Source organism: Pezoporus flaviventris, unplaced genomic scaffold (genome assembly GCF_033815535.1).
Source record: "Pezoporus flaviventris isolate CSIRO_AGI_PZ_B2104156 unplaced genomic scaffold, CSIRO_AGI_Pfla_v1 ptg000007l, whole genome shotgun sequence".
NCBI classification, from domain to species: domain Eukaryota; kingdom Metazoa; phylum Chordata; class Aves; order Psittaciformes; family Psittacidae; genus Pezoporus; species Pezoporus flaviventris.
The window spans coordinates 21,942,516-21,965,600 of NW_026892555.1; the positions used below are offsets into that span (position 1 = coordinate 21,942,516).

Here is a 23,085-nt window from a genome sequence, read left to right on the forward strand (position 1 = left end):
AGGAGGTGGGCGGGGCGAGATAGGCAGTAGCGGTGAGGTGCAGAGGGGAGTGTGGTGGTGAGAGTCCTAGTGGCGGTAGTGGGAGCTATGGCTTCGATCGTGAAGAAAATAATCAGCACTGCTAAGGCTCCCGCTGCGCTGGGTCCTTACAGGTATGCCTTAGCGAGGGAGAGCTCTTGGTACAAGCAGGAGTGAGCGGGAGCAGGTTTTGCAGATGGGTTTTGAGCAGGTCCTTGGAGGGGGCTCTGTCAGGCAGCCCTGGAACTGTTGCGGGGGTGAGCCCCCCCTGCAGCAGCCACCGGCACCCGCAGGGACACCGGTGGTCCGACGGCAAGAACGGGTCCGCAGTGCTAGCGGCGGGCTGCAGCCTGGCTGGGGCAGGATGGTCCTGTTCGTGTTAGGTGGGGCTTTAAAATGTCTCTCAGAAAGTCAGTTTGGGAAAATAATTCTGAGATTAGTGAAAAGCAGTAAATTAGGAAAAAAAAATCAGAAAGAATAATTCCTCTTAGTGAAAATTGCGTAGAAAAAAAACGTGTCACAGGGAAGTTAGCAGTGAATGCTCATTTAGGAGGTGATGGAAAGCAAAGGCTGAGCCAAATCCAGGATGTGCTTTGCAGTTGGAGAGTTCACGGCCTGCGAATTGCAAACTTTTCTTATTTTGATTATGACTACTAGCAAGTTATAAATGCTTTTAAATCTAAAACTAGCTGCTGTAAAAATAGGTAATGTTTGATGTTTTCACAAGTAAGTTGCTGCAATGGTTACAAATGTAAGAAAAAAATCCCAGTTTTAATTGGAGAAAGGTTTTTCCTTGCTATTTGGATGCGGAAAAAAAAAATTAGTAGCTATAGTAGACTCTTGAAGTATCAAGCAATCTTTACCAGGGCATTTTCTAAGAATTTTTAATTATGCTTTCAGGCTTTCTTTTCCCAGTATAAATACAGACTGGTTTGGTTTAAACTTTTCCACGTGTAACATCTTACTGCCTTTCAGGTGCATTTTCATCCCCATTATTTTGAAACTGAGTTTTCTGAGCTTCAAACTCTGTGTACTGTATAGGAATTATAAAGGTGGAGAAACATAAAATGTAGAAGCAGAGAGGCATGACATGAAGGTTAACTTCTGTTAACAATAAATTGTTCATGGATTGCAGCCAGGGGCCTGGCACCACTCATAGAACCTCTAAGGCATGGGAAGACAACAGTTCTTTGGCTGTACTGGCCTAGACTTCAACTCCACTTCTGTGTGGATTAACTGCACTCCAACAGTTTGTGCTTACTGGGGGCTCTGGATGAAATACTGCATGTTATGCTGCCTGTCAGTTGTATGATGGGTCTAATGTCAATAAGTTTATCACTAACTTAGCTTACCAGTTTTCAGTAAACCTGTCAAAGTCCAGTGAGCAAAAGTTGCACAATAACTGACTGCTGTGTCTCTGCTGTGGAGTCTGAACATGGTAACAAAGGAATGAGGGCTTAATAAGGAATGAAGAACTGAGACATATGAGCAGCATTCCTGCTTCTGCTGCAGCAGATGCTTTTTGGTTACCTGTTTTTACTGTATTTTTGTATTTCCTTTGCTGCATCCAATTTCCAGTACCTTGAGATCAATGGGTAGATAAAGAGACACATATGTGTATATATGTGTATCATTAATGTCATTAAACTTTTAAAAGACACAACAGAGATACTGTTATTGTATTAATTAACAATCAGTCTTGTAAAGATCTGATTAACTTTGCAGTCCTTGGCTTTAAAGAGCATGATTCTTGGCACCATCTCTCATGGGTGATGTTCTAATGTAGTAATGTCCGTCCAGTTATACACTTAGGCACACTGGAACCTGAAGCACTTTAGGGACACTCTCAGATCTCTGCTGAATTGGAGGTTAATGAGTAGCTATGATTGACTCTAGTTACAGGATACCTCTGCAGTTAAAGTGTGATTGGGATTTGTGTAGATGAAGTTTCTCTGAGCTTTGCGCATGCATTTGACTGCAGTAAATGTATACCCTTTAGTTGGTGAATTGTTATTAGTCTTAGTGAATGGAAGTTTCCACTAGTAAGTGTACCAAGAGAAGGAAATTGAGGAGCAGAGAAGGGGGCCCAACACAAGTGCTGCAGATAGTGATCTGGCAGTGGTATCGGAAGGCTTCAGCTTTTTTCCTCCCAGTTATTTATGATTCCTTTGTATTTATTTATTAGAGAGCTCATACCTTCCTGTTGCATGGTTCTCTGTGCTTCAAACAGAAGTTTGTGGCCTCTGGGTCTGTGCCTCAAACAAAGCAGGACATGGTGGGAAAGAAAATAAAGAAGCATGTGTTTGCTTCTTACAAGTTTTCTATCCACAAGAATTTCTATCAGATAGAAAACGATTTGCTACTTTATCTTCTTTAAATGGTATAGTTTTGTAATTTACTCCAGGTTTGTTAGTCAATGATAGAAAAAATAATCATCATGTAAGATATTTACCATATCAGATAATTTACTGGGTATTTTTTCCCCTTATGAAATTACAGAAGAATGTAAGACAGGGGTAAAAGGAAAAATGCAAGTGATGGCACTGTTTGGATTGCCTAACTGCAATCATTTTAGTGAGTCCCGAAATTAGGTTGGTCCCATGAAGTCAAGGGGTTGGAACAACCCAGCTGAGTCAACCTCAATTAAGAGGCATAGTAAAAATGTTCTCTGGAAGAGTCCTCGTCTTTTCCCATTGACATTAAAGGGAAGCTAACTTCCTAATTTAGATACTTCAGAGAGGTGCCTAACTCTAGTTTGTGTAACTTGAGAGGCTTGTTAATGCATTTTCTTGTGGAATAAGAAGCGATAAGAAAAAATGGTGCTGACACACCACAGACACTTTCAAAAGAATCTTTTTGTCACTTCTTTGTAAAATATTTTTAATTGCCAGCTGAGGAGAAGTAAATTATGTTGTTTGCATAATATTTGCTAGGTAGCTTAAATCTTTGCTTTGATCTTTTAATCTCTTTGTGGTAATTAGAGACATTAATAATTGCCAACGCTACTTCAGCAAAAACACACCTGACATTTATATCTGTGTGTTTTGCAAATAACTTGAATTCTGCATTCTTCTGAATTAACGCAGCCAGTGGGTCATTTTGGTTATTTAGTGAGAGGGGAATGACTGTTCTGGGAATGGAATGATCAAGGTGTTGTGCTGCCTGGCCAAATTCATGACTTTGAAGGAATACTGCAGGACTTCACCTCACAGTTGTAGCTCACTATCACGGTGCCTGTTTGAGAAGAAAAACATGAAATTTTTTAATCATCCCTCCTTTGCTTTTTCTTTCTTTTTCTCTTTTTTTCATTGCTCTGCAGCTGAGATGTGAATGCAAGGTCTTGTTTACTTCTCAAACTAGGATGGATTACTTAACTAGGAGGTGCAAAACCTGTATTTATTTACTCGGCCTTCCCTCTGCGCTATCTGCAGTGTGGAAGCTATGTAGCTGAATTTAGTGTTGTGTTGCTGCACTTATACCTTCTGCTTTTGCAAGAAACGGGGTTTATTTCCTCAAAAACAGAGCTATGCACTTCCATGGATCCCAGCTTTCCCAAAGGCATAAACAGATTGAAAGTATGAATCTGTGTGCAGACGTGTGTGTGCATAACCTCTGTCTTTCTGAGATTATTATGAACTACTGAAGATGATGTGTAATGTGCTTTCAGGTAGTTAAATGTTTTGATGGGGACACATTAAACCTAAGATATCACTTGTGTTTTCAGCCAAGCAGTGCTGGTAGACCGGACGATGTACATTGCAGGACAGATAGGTATAGAACCTTCCACTGGGCAGCTTGTCTCTGGAGGGGCAAAGGAAGAAGCTAAGCAGGTAAGATGTCTTCTAGCAAGGAACTTGTAATGGAGTTGACATGTGCTTAATTAAACATGGACTTACGAGAAATTGAAGAGACCTGGAGAGCATATTTCACACCCTCCAGGATGAGGGAAAAGCAGGAGGAAGTAATTTCATCCTAACTCTTTTTCTGCCCAAACCACTTGGAGGTCAGGGGATGAGTCTGTATTTCATGTAGGAAAATAGGAAAGAATGATGTTTATGTTCAGACCTCAGTAAAAACCCTGGCTTGACTCAGGGAAACATCTCTTCCTGCAGCAGCAAAGAGGTGGTGTGAGGTAAAAGGACGAGATGGTTGTAAGCTTATGATGCAGCTCCAGTGAATAGACGTTTTAATATTTGTGTACTATTGGAAGCTTGCTTTTATTAATTTCTGATTTTGCATACCCACGGAGGGCTGTTGAAGATTTGCTTGGTGAACTTACACTATAACATAGATGTAACCAAGTTACAACTCGCATTTACATCTATACCTAAATAGAACCCGGCTGATAGTTGAAAGATTTTTCTTGTTTTTCACTAGGCTCTAAAAAACATGGGAGAAATCCTGAAAGCTGCAGGCTGTGACTACAGCAATGGTAAGTGCTGCTGTGATGGTGGCAAACAAGTGGTTTTATCTGGATTAAAAGAAAAAAAAAATAAAGTGATCTTAAAAAAAAAACAAAACAGGAAAAAAGCTGTTTGCTAAACATTCAGTTGTTCTCATGAGTTTGGGTTAAAAAATAAAATAAATAAATCAACATGAAAGTCTTTCTGATGGGTATCAATGGAAAGCTGCCTTTCACCAAAAGTTTTTGCCCATGGTACTAATATTTTAACTCTAACTGGGGAAGCTCAGGTATAGACAGGAGTGCAACCGACTAAAGAATCTGTGGTGTTAATACTCTAGGTGCTTTCAGTACTTTTTTGGGGGAGGACACTAATAATGGAGCCAAACCAGGATTAATGGTGGCGTGGGGAGTCATGGATTAAAAAAATCTATATTTTCAGGCCTTTTATGGACTTCCTTTTGGCAACAGATACTATATGACGTAATTTATTGCCAACAGTTGGCTTACAACAGCTTTTTTTAATTGATCTGCTTATCAGTTCTGTGACTCTCAGAAGAAATTTAGACTCTTAGAATGAAATTTAAACCAGGTATTTTTAGAGCTGGTCAGGAAGGTCTAGTTCCCTAAAGTTTTGTTGTATACTAGGTATTCAGACTTCTTAGGTGGTTCTCTAGGTGGTAGCTCTAAAGGTCAATACCTGTTTGCAAAAATATTCAAACTGTTTAGAATATGTGAAAGAAATTTATGACGTAAGATTTTCAACTTCTGTAGACAAGTCTGAGGAGTAAAATAACTGGAATTATGTAATTTCTAGTTGTGAAGACTACAGTTTTGATGGCAGATATGAAGGACTTCAATGATATTAATGATATTTACAAGCAGTGTAAGTAACTCTTTTGTTTCTTTTTTACCAGTATGGCTTGTGGAACAAATTATATTCATGTTAAGCAAAGTGTTTTAATGACTGACATGATATAGTTTCAGGTTCTTTGAGATTCCAGTAGAAATATAGCATTAAAAATTTGCAAACACCAGATGAAGCATAGCCTCACTTCTTGTGGATTGGTGTCCTACCATCCCACTAACTCGGTGTCATGTGAAGATCGACTCTGGCTATCCCTACAGGTTGATCTTCCATACCTCTTGCCTCTGCTGCATTGTCCCCAGTATGGTTAGTATTCAGGGATCCAAGCTTAGGACTGATGCAGCCTGACAAAGAAGAAGCCAGGCAAAAATGCCAGGAGGCCCATGTGAATAAACAAGGAGCTCCAGGACAGAATCAAACACAAAAAGAAAGCCTAGAGAGGGTGGAAGCAAGGACAGGTTGCCTGGGGAGAATGCAAAGAAATTGTCCAAGCAGCCAAAGGTAGGGTTAGAAAAACTAAAGTCCTGAGAGAATTAAATTAAATATAGTCAGGGACATCAAAGGCAACCATAAAAAAGTTCTGTAGCTACATGGATGGTAAAAGGAAGACCAGGGAAAATGTGGGCCCTATCTGAAAGGAAACGAAGACTTGGTTATGGTCCATGAGTAAGGTTGGACCCTGTTGACTTTATGCACATTGGGGATCTTTGCTCCTGACTTTTTTGGCAGGCACCTATTTCTCTCTCTTGCTCTTTCTGTGAGAGGGCCCTCACCCACTCCCTGGTGTTTTTAATTGGATGATCACCATTCTGATTTAGTCTTTCTTTTTCAGCCAAGTTGGTGTTAAGGCCATGCAGTGACAGCAGTGCGGGTTAGCACTGGCCACTAGATCACAACTGTAGCTGGCTTCTGATGAGTGGTAGCAGCTTGCTGAGATGTTAGAGCAGTCAGTGACCAGAAAAAAATAAAACCCAAGGGGAACCAGTAGCTGCCACAGAAGATTTTTTGTCTTGTAGCCTTAACCCTGAAACTGTTCTAATGTCTGTATTTTATACAGATAACTTTGAACTGTGTTTCATCAGGTAAAGTTAAGTGATTGATGGATGTTTCTATTTAAATTACAGTTTTCAAGACAAACTTTCCAGCCAGAGCAGCCTATCAGGTTGCTGCTTTGCCCAAAGTAAGTGCCTTTTCTGCCTACAAAAAAAATGTTTTTTTCTGAAATGCCTTACATCTGAAACATTCTGACGGCTGTTCTTATTCTGGAACAGCTTCAATTGTCATTATTTTAATGAAGACTCTTCAAGTCTTTAGGTTTTTTTTTTTCTAAATATACTAGTCTTATTCCTACACATGAGATCTGAATATGAGAGATACATTTCTTTATGAAAATGACTACAATACTAGAAGTCCAGAGGAGGGCCATGAGGATGGTCAGGGGGCTGGAGCACCTCCCGTATGAAGACAGGCTGAGGAAGCTGGGGCTGTTCAGCCTGGAGAAGAGAAGGTTGTGTGGAGACCTCATAGCAGCCTTCCAGTATCTGAAGGAGGCCTATAAGGATGCTGGAGAGGGACTCTTCATTAGGGACTGTAGTGATAGGGCAAGGGGTAACTGGTTAAAACATAAATAGAGGAAGTTTAGATTGGATATAAGGAGGAAATTCTTTCCTGTGAGGGTGGTGAGGCACTGGAATGGGTTGCCCAGGGAAGTTGTGAATGCTCCATCCCTGGCGGTGTTCAAGGCCAGGTTGGACAGAGCCTTGGGTGACATGGTTTAGTGTGAGGTGTCCCTGCCCATGGCAGTGGGGTTGGAACGAGATTATCTTAAGGTCCTTTCCAACCCTAACGATTCTATGATTCTATGATACTTAAGTAGGAGTAAAGTGTGTTTCCAAAATTACCTAACATTGCTAAATTAGTAATACCACTGTCAGCAGTATAACTTCCCTTAAATATAATTCTGTTGGTACAAGGTTGTGTTATACATCCAGTTGCTTCATAAAATAGATACATTAAATTTTTAATATCTTTCTTCATTGTTTTCTCACAGGGTGCCCGAGTTGAGATTGAAGCCATTGCCATTCAGGGACCTCTCCAAGATGCTTCAGCCTGACTATAATAGAGACTGATTATTCTACAAAGGCAGTATTAGATTTAATACTTTTCCCTTCCATCGTATTTCTACAGTTGACTATCAGCAGTTACACAATTGAAATCAGTAAACTTCATAGAATCAGCTAGGTTGGAAAAGACCTTTAAGATCATTCAGTCCAACCATTATCCCAGGACTGCCAAGTTCACTACTAAACCATGTCACTGAAGGCCTCATCTAAGCATTTTTTGTATACTTCCAGAGACAGTGATTCCACCGCTTCCCTGGGCAGCCTGTTCCAATGCCCAATCACCCTCTCTGTGAAGAAATTTTTCCTAATATCCAGTCTAAACCTCCCCTGGTGCGGCTTGAGACCGTTACCTCTTGTCCTATTGTGTCTTACTTCAGAAAAGAGACCAGCCACCTCTTCTCCATCCTTCTTTCAGGTAGCTATAGAGAGCACTAAGGTCTCCTCTGAGCCTTCTCTTCTCCAGACTAAACAAGCCCAGTTCCCTCAGCCTTTCCTCATAAGACTTAGTCTCCAGACCCTTCACCAGCTTTGTTGCCCTTCTCTGGACCTGCTCCAGCATCTCAATGTCTGTGTTTTAGTTAGGGGCCCAGAACTGAACACAGGATTTGAGATGTGGCCTCAGCAGTGCCAAGTACAGGGTGACAATCACTTTCCTGGTCCTGTTGGCCACACTATTGCTGATACAGGCCAGGATGCCTTTGGCCTTCTTGGACTGCCTAGGCACATTGGCGGCTCATGTTCAGCAGCCATCAGTCAGCACCCCCCAGGTCCTTTTCCGCTGAGATTTCCAGCCACTCTTCCTCAAGCCTGTAGCATTGCATGGGGTTGTTGTGGCCCAAGTGCAGGACGCGGCACTTTGCCTTGTTGAACCTCATACAATAGCCCATTGGTGCAGCCTATCCAGAACTTACCAAGAAAAGGTGCTTTCCTCTGGACTGTGGCCTTGAATCCTGTAAAATATGAGCTTGCAGTGAGCTGTCTGCCAGCACACCCTGAAACCTCCAGGGGTCCTGCTAAAATGAGCTGAGCTTGATTGCAGCACAGGGCCCTTAGTTTATGATGGTCACTGGATATTCAAGTATTAAAATGCACATCTGGGTGAATGTATGGCAGTTATAGTATGACTGATCTGAAAATGGGAAACTGTAATGACTTGTAATAGTAGGCTTTCAGTAACAATTTTAAATAGGAAAGAAAATTACAGAAATGGGAAAATAACACTTGAATTGCTTAGCGTACATCTTCACTTTTGGGGACTTTTTCTGTATTTGTTTCTCAACTGTCTTAAACTCTTTACAGAGTAGATTACTATTGAGACTCATATTTTCTTCATATGGAAGCAATTGGTTAAATTGGTTAAAGTTAATAACAGCTTCAGAAAAGAAGGCAATTATGCTTTTCTGAAGTGCTAACTTTATAAATCAGTTGTAATTATCTGCCTGTAACCTTTTTCATAGCAGTTCAACTTTGAGTATCTTTTGATTTAAAACAAAACATTAAAACAAACGTTGTTTAATGAGAATAAAGTATAATCACATCTCAAAACTGTGCTGGTCTATTCTGGGAACAAACTTTTCCTGATTATGCTTTGATACATACTACAAAAAAATCCTTATCTATCTTGTTTATCCAGTAAGAAATAATTCATACCAAAAGAATAGGCTATTATCTATCTGCTAATGTTTAAGGATTAAAATAATCCTTCAAGACAGGAAGTTTTCAGCTATCTTGGATAAACTGGAAGAATCCCAATTACGGTTCCTTACCTTCCTGCTTGTCTGCTATGCTTTCTAGCTCCCTTTACTTCAGCTGCACTATTACAGTAACTATGTTTTTTATTTCTCATGCATTCCTGTTATTGCTTTAGCATACACCAGAACACCACTTGAAAAGTTGTGAGAAGAGTCAGCCCTGTTTACCCCTTGTGATGTGAGTGACAATTTCTCCTTTTTACTGAGGTTGTAAATTGTATCTATACAGAAAAAAATTAACAATGAGGTTGTCACAGCAAGTATGTAGAAACGTATGGATTTTTTTATAGCATTATCTTGCTTTCTCTTGACAAAATGGCAGATACTTTTATTAGAAGCAGGATAAAATGCTTTTGATATTTCAAACAGTGAACTTAAAAGCAACAACCTTTGAAAGGTACCTGACTCTCTGCATATAAACTTTTTACATGTAAACTTTATTAGCCTTGGCTTCTGCTCTGTTCTCTCTCCTTGGCTATACTATTAATGTTGTTCTACAACTCTGACTCAAGAAGTAAGAAAAAACATGATCAGTACTAACATGAATATAACTTTCTAGAAAACACAAAGCAAATGTTGCTTCATTTTGTCAGCTAAAATTAATTAGGAATAATGAAATTAAATGGGGTTACATTTAAAGAGATTCCTGATTTGTATTTGTGTTTCTCTGTTACATCTTTGCTCACATGCTTTGTGGAATGCATTTCACTTATTATAGCGGATTTAGTTAAAGTTCATCTTAGGCAGATTTCCACAGTGTTGAACACGAGCCAAGTTTGGCCTTGTATGCTCTCTATGGCTATCCCGTCATCCCTCTCACATTATTCTCCACTGACTTGTGCTATGGTGCCTCTCTGCCAACCTTGAACCTGACACTAGGTGGCAATTTTGTATTCTTTATTTATGTGCTCTCTTGTTCATTTGCTGGTAGAAGTCCCGTCTAGAACTCCCTTGGGTGACTTCACTGGTACAAAGTGATGTAAATACACTAGTGCCAGTAAGGGAAAGTCTGAGACTGAAATGTAAGTGAAACACCTGAAAAACAATGCATGCTAATAAGATGCAACACATACTTCCATTGAAAATGTTTGTATCAGTAAGTAGGTGCCATTCTGCAAGAAGTCAAGAACTAAAATCCACTTTTGGCTCTGATTTTTTAGCTTTTAGGTGGAGACCAGTTGCACAGTTTCTTGGATGGCTTGGATCTAAATATGTATTCTTCAGTTATAGGAATTCTAGAATAACTGAAATAAACTCTCTTATTTACAGCTATAGCATAGAAGTTCTCAACATAAACCACGAGCCTTCCATAGAGAAGTTTAAAACTTTTATTATTTTTTTTAAGCAGAGTGATATGATTTGATTCTGTTCTTTAAAACAACAAGGTTAAGCCCCATCATTCTCCCCTATGAAAAGCAAGTATCATGGCTATCACTTAGGTCTTAGCTCACCAAAGTACACAAACATTTAATAAATGCTGTTTTAACCAGAGGGAAGTTACACTTTATCTTTTTGTTTGCTAGACTGAACAGCTAGCATGCAAAATATGAAGTTGTAATTCAGCATGGGGCATCCTAATTTCACCACGTAAAATTTGTTTCAATCACATTACTTAAAAAAAAACAACAAAACAGGTCCTCTATTTGTGTGAAAGTAAAGCAATACTTCAGCATGTTCTGCTAGGTTTCTTTTAGCAGTTTTTATTTAATTTACTGTATTCTCAACAGATTAAACAATGCAAAAATTAATTTCAGTACCTACTTTTCATAAAAGTTTGTTCTCTGCTAAAGCATATAATCAAACTTCCCCAATCTTCTGCTACAAGCACCTTACTCTTCTTGCAGTTTGTACCTGGAAGCAGTTCCTCATTGAATGAAAGAGCCAGTCCCCGCCAGCCAGATTGCTGCGTATCTGGGATCCTGAGAATATCTGCCTGCATATAGCTGACAGCGTGCAAATGTAACCTCTTCTAGGGCTGTCTTTATTGTAACTGAAACAAAATTCCTACCAGAACTTACCTGTTAGCTTGGAAATTCAGTTTGTTCTTTCTAAATGTCTTGCCCAGCGCTTCCTGTCGCATGGAATGATTACTTCTACCTTGGATGAAGTGAAGGGCTGAAGATTGTCTAGCTTTTGATAAACATTTTTGAATATTATTTTGTATTTTGATTACATTTAAAACCAAACCAATAACTAAGATATATTGCCATATCTCTGGAGGTGTTATCTTGTAAACACAGACATCGGAGCATATCCTCTTCTCAGCCTTTAACATGAGAAAGCTGCTTGATCCACAGACCAGTTTCTGCCCTTGGCAACCTCTCTGATTTCCCAAGTTTGCAGAGGCAGATAACTCCATGTATTTTGGCCCTTTATGCCAACACAAACCATGATTACTAGACCCAAATGTATTTCTCAAGGCAGGGATGTTCAGCATGCATCTATCAACTGCATTTGATCTTGTAGTAATTTAGGGGATATAACATCTCCCGTTCAAGACAGCATCAAACATATTTCATATATGAGAAAGGAAAAATAGCTTTCATCTGTTGTAATTGTAGAGTATGTAGGGACTGAAGATTACCAGGAAGAGCTGATACTGTTGAATCATTGAGTGGCTTACATTCTTTCCAGGCTTAATGACCTGAAGAAGTTGGACAGTGAGGTAAGAATGTGTATTGTTACTTGTCTTCCTTGTAACACCAGTGGTAGAAAGAGTGACTTTGTGGTGAGCAAGTTTTCTTGACTCCCTTGTATATTCATAGTCTGTTTCCAAGTGCAGCTTCCTCTGTTGCTATTACTGCTGCTGTTCTCTACCACTGAACTCCTCTTGGTTTATGCTTTAATATTGTTCAATATAACTGCTGCAGCTCATGATCTAACACACAGGTAGGCAGCATGGCTCCCATGCTGATTTCATCTCCTGTGTTTGGGAGCAGGGCTGTACTGGCATAGGTGCTGGTGGAATTTTCAGCTTGCAGGAGGAAACCAACCATGAGATGCAGCTGAAGGTGGAAGTTCTTGGGGCATCCTGGGTTCCTCCACTCCTCAGATCTTCAAGGTGCATGGTACATCTCTCAGGGCTTTTTGTCATGGAATGATTTGCACATACGGACAAAAAGTTTGACTATCTCTGTCTGAAATTTTAATTCCCGCTTTAATATCAAAAATATCATTTTACTAGAAGAAGCTGCTTGTTTTAACATCTCTATTATAGGAAGCTAGTAAAAATAAAAAAATAAAACTGCAGCATCCACCTAGCAAAAAAACCCTAAAAAAAAGTATTCGTTTTGGTTCTAAAGTTTATGGTGTTGCCAAGGATAACAACTTGAAGTCAGCTGGAGTCAGATGTGCAGAGGCAGCACAAAATATAGGTCTTTGAGGGGATTGTAGAATTTTCAGGGGAGAATAAAGATTCCTGTGAGGTTCTTTTGTACAGTAAAACTAATAAACAGCAACATGTGCTTGCCCTTGTTAGATATCTAACTGGCCTTTTCTCCGTGTTCTACTTCCTTATGCCGGAGAATCCTGTAAACAGTCCCCAGTAACACAGATAGTCCCTTTGCAATATTTACCGTCAGAACACATTTTTATTCTCTGTCTGATCCATAGCACCAATTATACTGAGGGCCTGTTTTCACAGGAAATTTGTTTGAAAGCTTTGCCATTCAGCTTCAGCTCCAAAATCATTATTTAGCGTTTTGGAAAATACCCCAGGCAGTCCCTGGAAGCATATTGCTCCTGAGGACTGCACTGCAGGGAAATATAATAGATGACCTCTCCTTTCGGAACAGGCTTATATGTGTCTTTGTTTAGAAATTTGCTTTAGAAACCAAAAATGTGTATTAGGAGCTGTACAGCTAAAGACAGGTTACTAATCACCAGCAGTGCTGTGAAGTTATATTTTAAGTGTGCTAGGATTTGTAAAACTAAAACATCCCTCTCAGATAAAAGGCCTTTTCTCCCTGTTTCTGCTTAAGTCATCACACATACTGTACTACTGGCTTTTCAATTCACCTATTTTTAAAAATGGGAGAGTGAGCAGCAAACACCCCCTTGGGTCCTGGACACTGCACCCTGTGGATCTTCCATTTGCTGGAAAACTAACCTCTGCATTTAGTTACAGTCTGGTTAAATGGGCACTTTCACCTTCCAGTCCTCTTTGTGCCTATGCACTTCAGCAGCTCCATATGCTGATAGTCCAAGCACTAAGAGAAATTGCATACTACTATGGAAAAAAAAAAAAGTGCTACAGTGTATTCTTTATGCTACAGAATGCTGGTTGGAGGTTTCAAAGGTTTGAAGTTAGTTATCTGAACCTGAGAAAAAGCCCTTACTGAAAGCTGAACAGTTGTTCTGCTGTTGGAAAATTATCCCACTGTGCTGGCTGTGTACAGAAGGCACTCTGTGGCAGGGAGGTGACAGCTCAGGTATTCCAAATGCTTGAAGTCTTGGCAGCTTGACTTCAAAAAATGTATATCATGTAAAGCTTTTTCTGATACCTCTTACTGATGTTTGTGGCTTGTGGCTCAATCCATAAAAGCTTTTTTATTTTCCCAGCCCAATAACATTAGAAAGTGTTCATGCTGAGAGAAGAGCAGGCCTAAGAAGAGGATGTTCATAGAGATGTAACTTCTATTCCTTGTTCCTAGCTGTCTCTGAAACACATGGAAAAATTAATTTAAGAATTAATGGAGGGTACAACTTGATATCCACTAAATCTTACAGGAATTCAAAATGAACATTTTCTGGAAGCATCAAAGGATGGAGGGTGTATCTGCTCTTCTCACAGATCTGTATGGATGTTCTGAAACAGCCACAAGCAGCCACTGGCTCTGCTCCCTCTTCTGCCATCGCACTCATACAGAGTCTTCCTCTTACAGTCATTAATGTCACCTGTGTGAAATCCAGTTACACTGCCAGTCTTATGCTCCTCCCCACCCTGCTGCCTTTTCTCTTATAAACTTTTGAAATCACTTGATAATTTCAGTCATGTTTGACACAGAAGCAGACATTAAATCTTCAGTAAGGACAAGAGACAAAGGCTGCCCAGAGTTGTGGAGTCTCTGTCCTTGGGGATGTTCACAACCCAACAGGACAACCTGCTCCTGCTGACCCTGCTTTGAGCAGGACTAGCAAAAACTCCATTCCATGATAAAGGATAGCTGAGGAACCTCCACCAACCCCTGAAAACTACATATGTTGACCACCAGCAGCTGAGAAATGATAAGTCTTGGTGGCTTCCTCAATAGCTAAAAGATGGTGCCCAAGGGGATTGACTGGCAGAAATCATAGTGTCAGACCATCCCAGCTCTAAGTACTTGTTTTCCAACCAGAAGACCCTTCAAGAATAGGTTGGGAACATGAGACTTCCTTATAGTGAATGGTAGTCCACAAGGCTGGATGGGGAACACAGAGAAGATGGAAATTTTGCATGAAGATGCAGGTGAGAGACATCCAACTGCAGTGATTCTCTGTGACAGAGCCTGACAGTAAATTTGCATGAACATTGCTAATATAGTGTGAAAAAAGTAAATCTCTCTAGTGGTTTTGAATTCACCACCCTTGGTGTGTCATTGAGCATTCCCCTGTTCAGAGACAGACCTCAGCTACCTTCAGAGCAGTATTTATTTTGCACTAGGATCAGCTCACATCCTCTTAGTCATACTCTCTCAGGGGGAAGGCTCTGAGTGGTTTTGATCTCTCTCAAAGTAAGATCTTTTCCATTCCCTTCAGCAATCTTGCTTCCCTGCCCCGAATCTTGTTTCAGTTGTTCAATATCCTTTCAAGATGGAAGAATGTCTCCCTTACACAACAGTATCCAGATTTAAACTGCCACTGATCCATTTCAGTCATTGCAGTAACATTCACTGGGAAAGGAAAGAGGTGTCTGCATTCCCTGCTCATCCTTTTCCACATTCCAGCACTGCCATGGGCTAAGCTCTGCCTTCTGTGGCAAGCAAATACCTATGTGATGGGCTCAGAAAAAATAAGTGCGAAAATGAGGAAAAAATGATTGTTCACCTTCTCACACTCTCAGTGAATGTGGGGGAAGAAAAACAACTTTTGCAGAAAGACTGATGACAGAAGTGTGAACATAATTTCCAAGACTGCCAGACAGACGATCCTATCCCCTCAAATCCTTCTCTTCATTGGTGTGATGATTTTCCAAAGGCACTTTATTTGGCCTGTGATTTCTCCTTCCCACCATGTGACTGCATTTGCTGTGCACTGTACTTTCATCCCAGCACTACACTGCAGATTTCAGCTGATAAGGAGAATAAGGGGATCTAAAACAACTGTCTGTCATGGAAATGGAAATCACAAAGCACCATTAAGGCATTATCTCATAAAAACAAGCCTGCAAATAATAATGATCCAAATCATGATTTTAACATGGGTTTTAATTTTCCACGACTGTATGTTCCAGCATGGCATTTTCCCAACAAAGGGATAATTTATCACCAGTAAGATTCCTGTATTATATAAAGACAACCCATGTAAAAAGCATGACTTCCAATTGAGTGCTTCCAATATCTCTTAATGCAAATAAAAGTATTGATGACTCCCTCCTTTGTGTTGAAATGCAGAGAGCAGCTGTACACCGGCAGGGGTATGACAAGATGTGGTCATTAAGAACAGCAGTCTTTTTTGTCTCTTAAACAATAACCCACATGGTCCTTCCCTCCTCTGTCAACATACCTATCTCTGTTGCTGCTGCACTATCCACAGCTTCTCCTGTTTCTTCTTTTGTTTCAGACCCCCTGCTTAGTGTCTCACTGAGCAGCTCAGTTTCCACCTGTTCTCCCGTCTCACCTGGGAACAGTAACCACAGAGATCAAATTAAGAACACTAAGAAAAGCACCAAGTGCCCCAGCTCATTTCTGTAAACGTGATTTTGCTTTGTCAGCTCTGCAATGCCCCTTACCAAGGTATCCCCTGAATGAATCCATAGAATGGTTCCAATTCCAATCCCCTGCCATAGACAGGGACACCTTCCACTAGACCAGATTGTTCCAAGACCCATCCAGCCTGGCCTTCAACACTGCCAGGGATGGGGCAGCCACAGCTTCTCTGGGCAACCTGTGCCAGCACCTCACCACCCTCACAGGGAAGAATTTCTTCCTAAAATCTAGACTAAATATATTTCTCAACTTAAGAAGGACATGGAGCTGTTGGAACAAATCCAGAGGAGGGCCATGAGGATGATCAGAGGACTGGAGCACCTCCCGTATGAAGACAGGCTGAGAAAGTTGGGGCTGTTCAGCCTGGAGAAGAGAAGGCTTCGTGGAGACCTCATAGCAGCCTTCCAGCATCTGAAGGGGGCCTATAGGGATGCTGGGGGGTACTCTTCATTAGAGACTGTAGTGACAGGACAAGGGGTAATGGGTTAAAACTTAAACAGGGGAAGTTTAGATTGGATATAAGGAAGAAGTTCTTTCCTGTTAGGGTGGTGAGGCACTGGAACGGGGTGCCCAGGGAGTCTGTGAATGCTCCATCCCTGGTGGTGTTCAAAGTCAGGTTGGACAGAGCCTTGGGTGGCATGATCTAGTGCGAGGAGTCCCTATCCATGGCAAGGGGTAGGGACTAGATGATCTTAAGGTCCTTTCCAACCCAAACCATTCTATGATTCTCCCCTCCCTCAGGTTAAAGCTGATCCTTAAACCTTAAAGGATACTCCTAGTCACTTTCCATCATCCAGCCACATGCATGCCTCATGCCTGTAAAGTTCTGATGCTTTCACAAAATCCCCTTGATGCTCTATTCAATACACATAATGAATGTTGTATCTGTTTGAATTATTTTTCCTGGATTTTATTTTACATGTGTGCAGTTTTATTTGCAATTGGAACAAAACAGAAATAGAAAACATGGTAACGTGCCAGTCTGGCTGAAGCTGTGCTGTCCCTGGGAAGCTCCTACCCAATTAATTTACTCGCACAGCTGCTGAAGAATAAAGGAAAGCAAAGCAAATGCTAAGTATCATATGCATCACAACATAAAACTGGAAGGTCCCTTCTTCCTCATGTGTCTCATGGAAAGATAATGCACACAAGATGTTACTTGTAGCTTGGAACAAACAGGAGCAAAACTCTTTTTCCCCAAAAGCCTTGTTTCATTCATGCAAGCAGCATGAACCATTTGGTGGTCAAAGCCCCATAACTGATCTTCAGGCAAACAGTCTATTGTAAATGTGTTTCCATGGACATGAGGTCATACCACAACACTCAGGGCATGCTTCCCTGCCTCCAGCACTGTGCCCTGCAGTTCAGGAATGGTGATAAATGAAACTGGAGTTTTCAGCTGGGCAAGACTTTGTGTTTTGCAGGTGAGCACCCAGTCACTGCTTACATAAATGAGACTTTATTCCAAAGGATAGATGCCTGTTTTATGTAGAGGAAACCTCAAATTTTTTTTTGTGAAGAGACATGGGAGGACAAGCCAACCACTGTGCTCAGCTACTGGGATACAAAGAGTCAGATTTATATAGCCAGTTCAGAGACACGCATAGCAAAGCCACACAGTGGCAGTGCATGTAATTGGCTCTGAGCTTCACAGAGATCAGTCCTTCTCCCACATCTTGACTTCTTCAAGGCAAATGTGGAGTGAGAAAGGCTGCAGATGCCACATTCTCCATGCACAGAAATACTCCTGATGTGCCTCACCTGCTTATTCCCTGAGGAAATGCTCCCCCAGGGAGTATCTGATTCCGCACCAAGCTGCTTTGTACCATTTAGGAGAAATCTGATTCCTCCTGAAGTGTTCACCTCCTGCATGTGCAGTCCATGGAAGATGTCTTCTGGGCACTAACTCAAAGATGAGCACACCTCCTGCTAAAGGTCCCTCTCACAGCACATGGAAACAGCTTAGTCTCAGACACCACTGCTTCCTCATGCAGCCTTCTCCCCAGCTAGTCCTCTTCAAACCCTATGTCACAGAATCATAGAATGGTTTGGGTTGGAAGGGACCTTAAACATCAGCTAGCTCCAATCCCCTGCCATGGGCAAGGACACCTTACACTAGACCAGGTTGCTCAAAGCCCCATCCAAGCTGGCCCTGAACACTGCCAGGTATGGGGCAGCCGTAGCTTCCTTGGGCAGCCTGTTCCAGTGCCTCACCACCCTCATAGTGAAGAACTTCTTAATACTGAATCTAAATCTCCCCTCTTTCAGTTTAAAGCCATTACCCCTGGTTCTGTCACTACTACTATCTGCCTGTGGAGTAGACGAGCTTCTAGGACAGACAGGATATGCCAAGGGTGCATCAAAGAGCTTTTTCTTCTGCATCTAGGCATGCACCCTTTAGCCTCATGTGCACAGGGATGGTTGCTTTATAATTAACACGTGACTAAGTAATAGAGCCTTTGGTCCCTGCAAATACTAAAGAATGCTTCTGAGCTACACAAAACTACATTTTAAATGAGAGGTATGGTGGGACATTTTACCTGCAAAGAACCAAAAGGACATGGAATGAAATAGCAGAAATAGTGACTGAAAATGCTTATTAAATTTATTACAGCTTGGACTTGTGAGTCTGAGGCTTCCCCAGCCACATCCTTCTACACCCTGTCTTGTACAGACTCCCCAGACCAAATTCTGACTCCAGAAGCTCATGCAAGGTTCTCAGTAAAGTCAAATGCACTCTCACACAAGTCCCTGGAGGCAGAATTTGATCTCCTAAATTTATGGAAGCACAAATATTACCCTCAATGAGGTGGTCCTCTTCAGTAATATGTACTTTCTTGATGATTTCCACTATAGAGCTGTCACTGTCCACCAGTCCACTGTCCTCTGCTGGTCCTGGCGATGGTGCTCCTGCATCCTCTCCAGGTGCTGGAGGTGAAGGTCCATTGCTCTCCTCTTGCCACACAGTTGGCAGCTCAGAGCTCTCCTCCTCTTGTGCAGGCAGGGGCTCGGTGCCCTCGGGCTCCTCCCTTTTACTGACTGAATCCATCTTCTCCTCCATGGCCAGAATCATGGCTGCAGGCTCCTCTCCTGGCAGACGCTCACCCAGGTTTGTCTCCTCAGGGGCAAGACTCACACACTCCACTGGGTCCAGCTGTGTCTGGTCAGCTATGGTTTCATGATCATCTGCAGTCAGGGTGTTTTCACCAGATGAAGCTTTTAGTTACAGCAGGGCAAGGAGAGAAAAAAGAGAATTACGGATGACTGGTGGGTGAGGTGGCATGTAAGCTAGGTGAGAACCAGACCCACCGTCCACAAGCACTAGCTGCCAAAGAGCTCCCACATGGCTATGGACAATATTTCTCCACAGGTCTGCTGTTCTTATGCATATTAAGTAGAGGATGGTGCTGCTTTTACATAGAAAAAAAAACCAAGCATTTTGGCTTGATGCACATCATACGTTTTTACATGAAGAGAGCTGACCTGTTTACAGGTCAATGTCCTATTACATTTTGCCTTATACATCTGCAGTGTGCAGAAGGTTTCCTGGTGATGGGATGCATGCAAAGAAGCACCTTTTCCTGCCCCAAGCCAAGCACAGAATCAACATCCTGAGCAGGAGGGAGCTGCTGGCATGGGCCGTATATGGGAAACTTCTGGTGGTGTCTCCAGGGGGGCTGAACAAAAAACACTTAGAAAAACTCTCTTGTTCCAGAGGGTGAGCAGTGCCCACTTGTTGAAACAAAAACCAGTTTGTCTTTTTAAATACTAACCTACCATTTATAGTACTCTTTGTCTAATAAAACAAGAAGCTTAAACAAATTAAAACTTCTGATCCTTTCATCAACTTCTTCACTAAGTAAAGCTGTTTTGGCAGGCAAAATTTGTGGACAAAGAAATGGCAAAATTACTCTGACAGGTACTTAAGGATAAAAGTTACTGACTCAAGATAAGCTCTGCCTACCTATCTGACCGAATTACTAACTTTCTGACTAAATTCAGTTTGAGAAGAGCATGTACTTAACCTTCTGCAAGGGAATGTCAGGGTGAAAACCTGGGAAATTCACGTATGAAATCTGTATAATAATTACAAAACTGAACAAATTGTACTTTCTGAGAAAATGGTGACAGCAATGTCAAAGCCAGTGAGCAGAACTGTATGATACTTTATACACACATAGATAAACTGTGAAAAAATGTAGTAAGACCTGCTCTTGAAACAGAGGCTTCAATATTGCTGCTCTTCAGGTAACTGCAGTTCTTTTGAGGCATTCAAGAAAACACTTCCCCAGTAAGGGTCACCTTGTTAGGGTATGCCTACTGTGGAAGGACGGCTATGACAGGGGAAGAGCGAGAACAGGGAATCTGGACGGAAAACAACTTCTGACTATGGGATATGTAAAATCTCATTTTTCCCAGAAAGTGTAAAACCAAACAAAGTCAAACCAACCCCTTCACAAGGCATAACTATTTAGAATAGCTATTACTTCCTCAATAATAATAGCTATTGCCTCCTCAAAAAAAGGAGGTAAGCTCAGCTACAGACCCACCCAGGGCAGCACCCTGCCCCTGATGGCTCCCTAGGGGCAGTGGAAAGAGCAGAGGGTCCCAGCCTGTGGAGCTGGGTTTCAGTCCGTCAGGGGACATTCCTCCATGAACCTGCCAAAGCCCCTTTTCAGTCTATTCACACTTTCAGCCTCCACCATGACCATGGCAATGTGGTCTACTGCCCACTTAAAACCCCTGTAAAACACATTCTGACTGTTTTTAAGCCTGCTGCTAGTTATTTCTTCAGGAGACATAGTTCTTGTGTTAGAAGAAACAGCAAATCTATTTCACTGTTTACCTCCTCTAGATCTCTATCACACCTTGGCTTCCAGGTACTCCTTTTCCTAATATGAAGCTCAACATGAAACAGATACCAAATCAGAGTAACAGCTTAAATTTAAGCTATCCTAAGCAGGAACTGAAAAAAGCAGCGTACGCTCGGAGGCCAGAGACTTGATCTTTTCACATTTTTAACCCTCTAGATACTTCTCATGCCTTCACCTTGCCTGGTACCAGGTGGACAGGGAGTATTTGTAACCTACAGACAGAAATAAATGAGCCATGAAAAATAGCATTTATACATAGTTTTGAGTTGGTGTAACCAGTAAAAGAAACAATTCAAACCCACTACTACCAGGTATCTCCTGCAGCTCCTACAAACATCAACCCTGTAGCTTCCAGCTAGCCCTCTTTTCACCAAGATGTTTCATATAAATTGAATTATAAAATGCTTCCATGCACCGCGAGCCCTGCACTGCTGTAAAACCCTGGAAGCATTCCTCTGCTCTCATCTGAAATGCAAAGAATTCTCTAATATGGAAAGAGTAAATCCTCCCAGTGAGCTGTTCAATACCTTTACCCCCAAGAGGAATGAGCATCATGTGGCAGTCAACATTCCTCGGATGCCTTCTGGTTTTATTTTTTAAATTCATCATTTTTATTTTCCCTGCTGTAGCAATTTCAGCTGGAGAAGCAATGAAAAGCACAGTGAATGTACATTGGCCACAGCTACGGTATTTTCCCCTTATTTTCCCCTTTGCTTTCTTTCTTTCCTTTCAGAAAAGCCCCTCTTGTTTGTGAGTTACACACCGGTGCAAGAAAATGAAATACCTTTTTTTTTCCTATTAACACATTTAGAGAAATTTCTTTTAAATTATCCTCTCTTATTAAATTAAGTTAGAAAATAACTAACATATCTGCCTGGGACCTGCCCAGTTAATGGTGATCATTCATTTGTAATTACAAACTGCACTTCATCATTGCCATGACATCAGTTGATGTATTGAGTACATTTCCTAACCTATCCTAACTGAACATTCTGGCCTGTAGACAGAATTCCTAAAAATACTCAGAAATTACTTCAGTTGTTTCTCTGAGCCTTTCAGCATTCCGTGCAAATAGCTTTCAGCAGAGGACAGAAAGCCAGAGCAATCTGGTACGCTGACCAGGTGAACAAGGCAGCAGGTACAGTGTGAAGAGATTCCTGCCGACGTTTCCAGCGGGGCTCCTCGGTTTGCAGATGTACGCTGGCTCGGTTGTGGCACAGACAACACTCACCCCGTGCAACCTGCCACCATCTCTGCAGTCACAAACCACACCACCACAAGGCAACAAATGGAAAAATAAACCCCTATAGAAAACACGAATGCTGCAGCCAGAATATTATCATCAGATGATGTTTAGAACTCAAGTACACAGGAAAGAAATGCAGTAAAATGAAATGCAAACAACTTTTATGTATCCATCTTCGGATGAAGATTTTCTGGAGAGGACAATACCTGTAACTGCATCATTCAGGTTCTTCTAAAAAGTGTTTCCAAACCTCCCTTGGAGGAAAGAGCAAAATATGATGAATGTGGAAACATGGTTTTATTTAACTTCCAGTGAATAGCAAAGATACCCTTATAGACCATCCTACAAACACACCTTGCACTCAAAGTAACCCTCTGTGACCTGAGCCAAATCATAGTCACAAGAATGTTCCTAGTGCTGTAAACTGTCTTGGGGTGGATGTACAGATTTTGTAAGAAAAAGGAAGGATTGGAGGGTCAGGTACTGCTAGGTCACTATTATTTTTAATGGGAGAACAGAAGCATTGAATTTAGAAAGTGTTGCACAAAAGGACAACAGCAGAACCTGTCTCTAAAGTAAAAAAAAAAAAAAATAAAAGGCTGCAGAGAGGAGAACCCAGTAACTGATTCATTTTAAAGAAGCAGATTATGAAACATCTGAAAAAAAGTGAGAGTAGATTTAGATTAGCTATCAGGAAGAAATTCTTCACTATGAGGGTGGCAAGCCACAAGAACAGGTTGCCCAGAGAAGCTGTGGCTGCCCTATCCCTGGCAGTGCTCAAGGCCAGCTTGGACGGGGCTCTGAGCAACCTGGTGCAGTGTGAGGTGTCCCCCTCCCCATGGCAGGGGGTTGGAATTAGTTGATGTTTCGGGTCCCTTCCAACTCAAACCATTCTATG

At 41.5% G+C, this 23,085-nt stretch overlaps 2 protein-coding genes across 4 annotated transcripts; one reads left to right on the plus strand and one right to left on the minus strand.

Annotated features, from left to right (window-relative positions):
• Positions 1-42: 42 nt before the first annotated feature.
• Positions 43-9,805, plus strand: RIDA (reactive intermediate imine deaminase A homolog). Its single transcript, XM_061448005.1, has 6 exons — positions 43-152; positions 3,743-3,848; positions 4,396-4,450; positions 5,238-5,306; positions 6,413-6,468; positions 7,339-9,805. Exons 1-6 carry the CDS (start codon positions 88-90, stop codon positions 7,399-7,401), a joined length of 414 nt encoding a protein of 137 aa, XP_061303989.1. The 5' UTR covers positions 43-87; the 3' UTR covers positions 7,402-9,805.
• Positions 9,806-11,549: 1,744 nt separating this feature from the next.
• On the minus strand, positions 11,550-19,517 carry ERICH5 (glutamate rich 5). Of its 3 annotated transcripts, none has more exons than XM_061448003.1 (3): positions 18,867-19,517; positions 15,865-15,978; positions 11,550-12,245 (listed from the first exon to the last, which is right to left on the minus strand). In XM_061448003.1, the coding sequence occupies exons 1-3, from the start codon at positions 19,138-19,140 to the stop codon at positions 12,211-12,213; spliced, it is 423 nt and encodes a 140-aa protein (XP_061303987.1). In that variant the 5' UTR covers positions 19,141-19,517; the 3' UTR covers positions 11,550-12,210. The 3 variants fall into 3 exon arrangements, with proteins under 3 accessions (XP_061303987.1, XP_061303988.1, XP_061303986.1); XM_061448004.1 differs by lacking the exon at positions 11,550-12,245 and adding an exon at positions 13,104-13,820; XM_061448002.1 differs by lacking the exon at positions 11,550-12,245 and having other exon boundaries at positions 15,481-15,978.
• Positions 19,518-23,085: the final 3,568 nt, after the last annotated feature.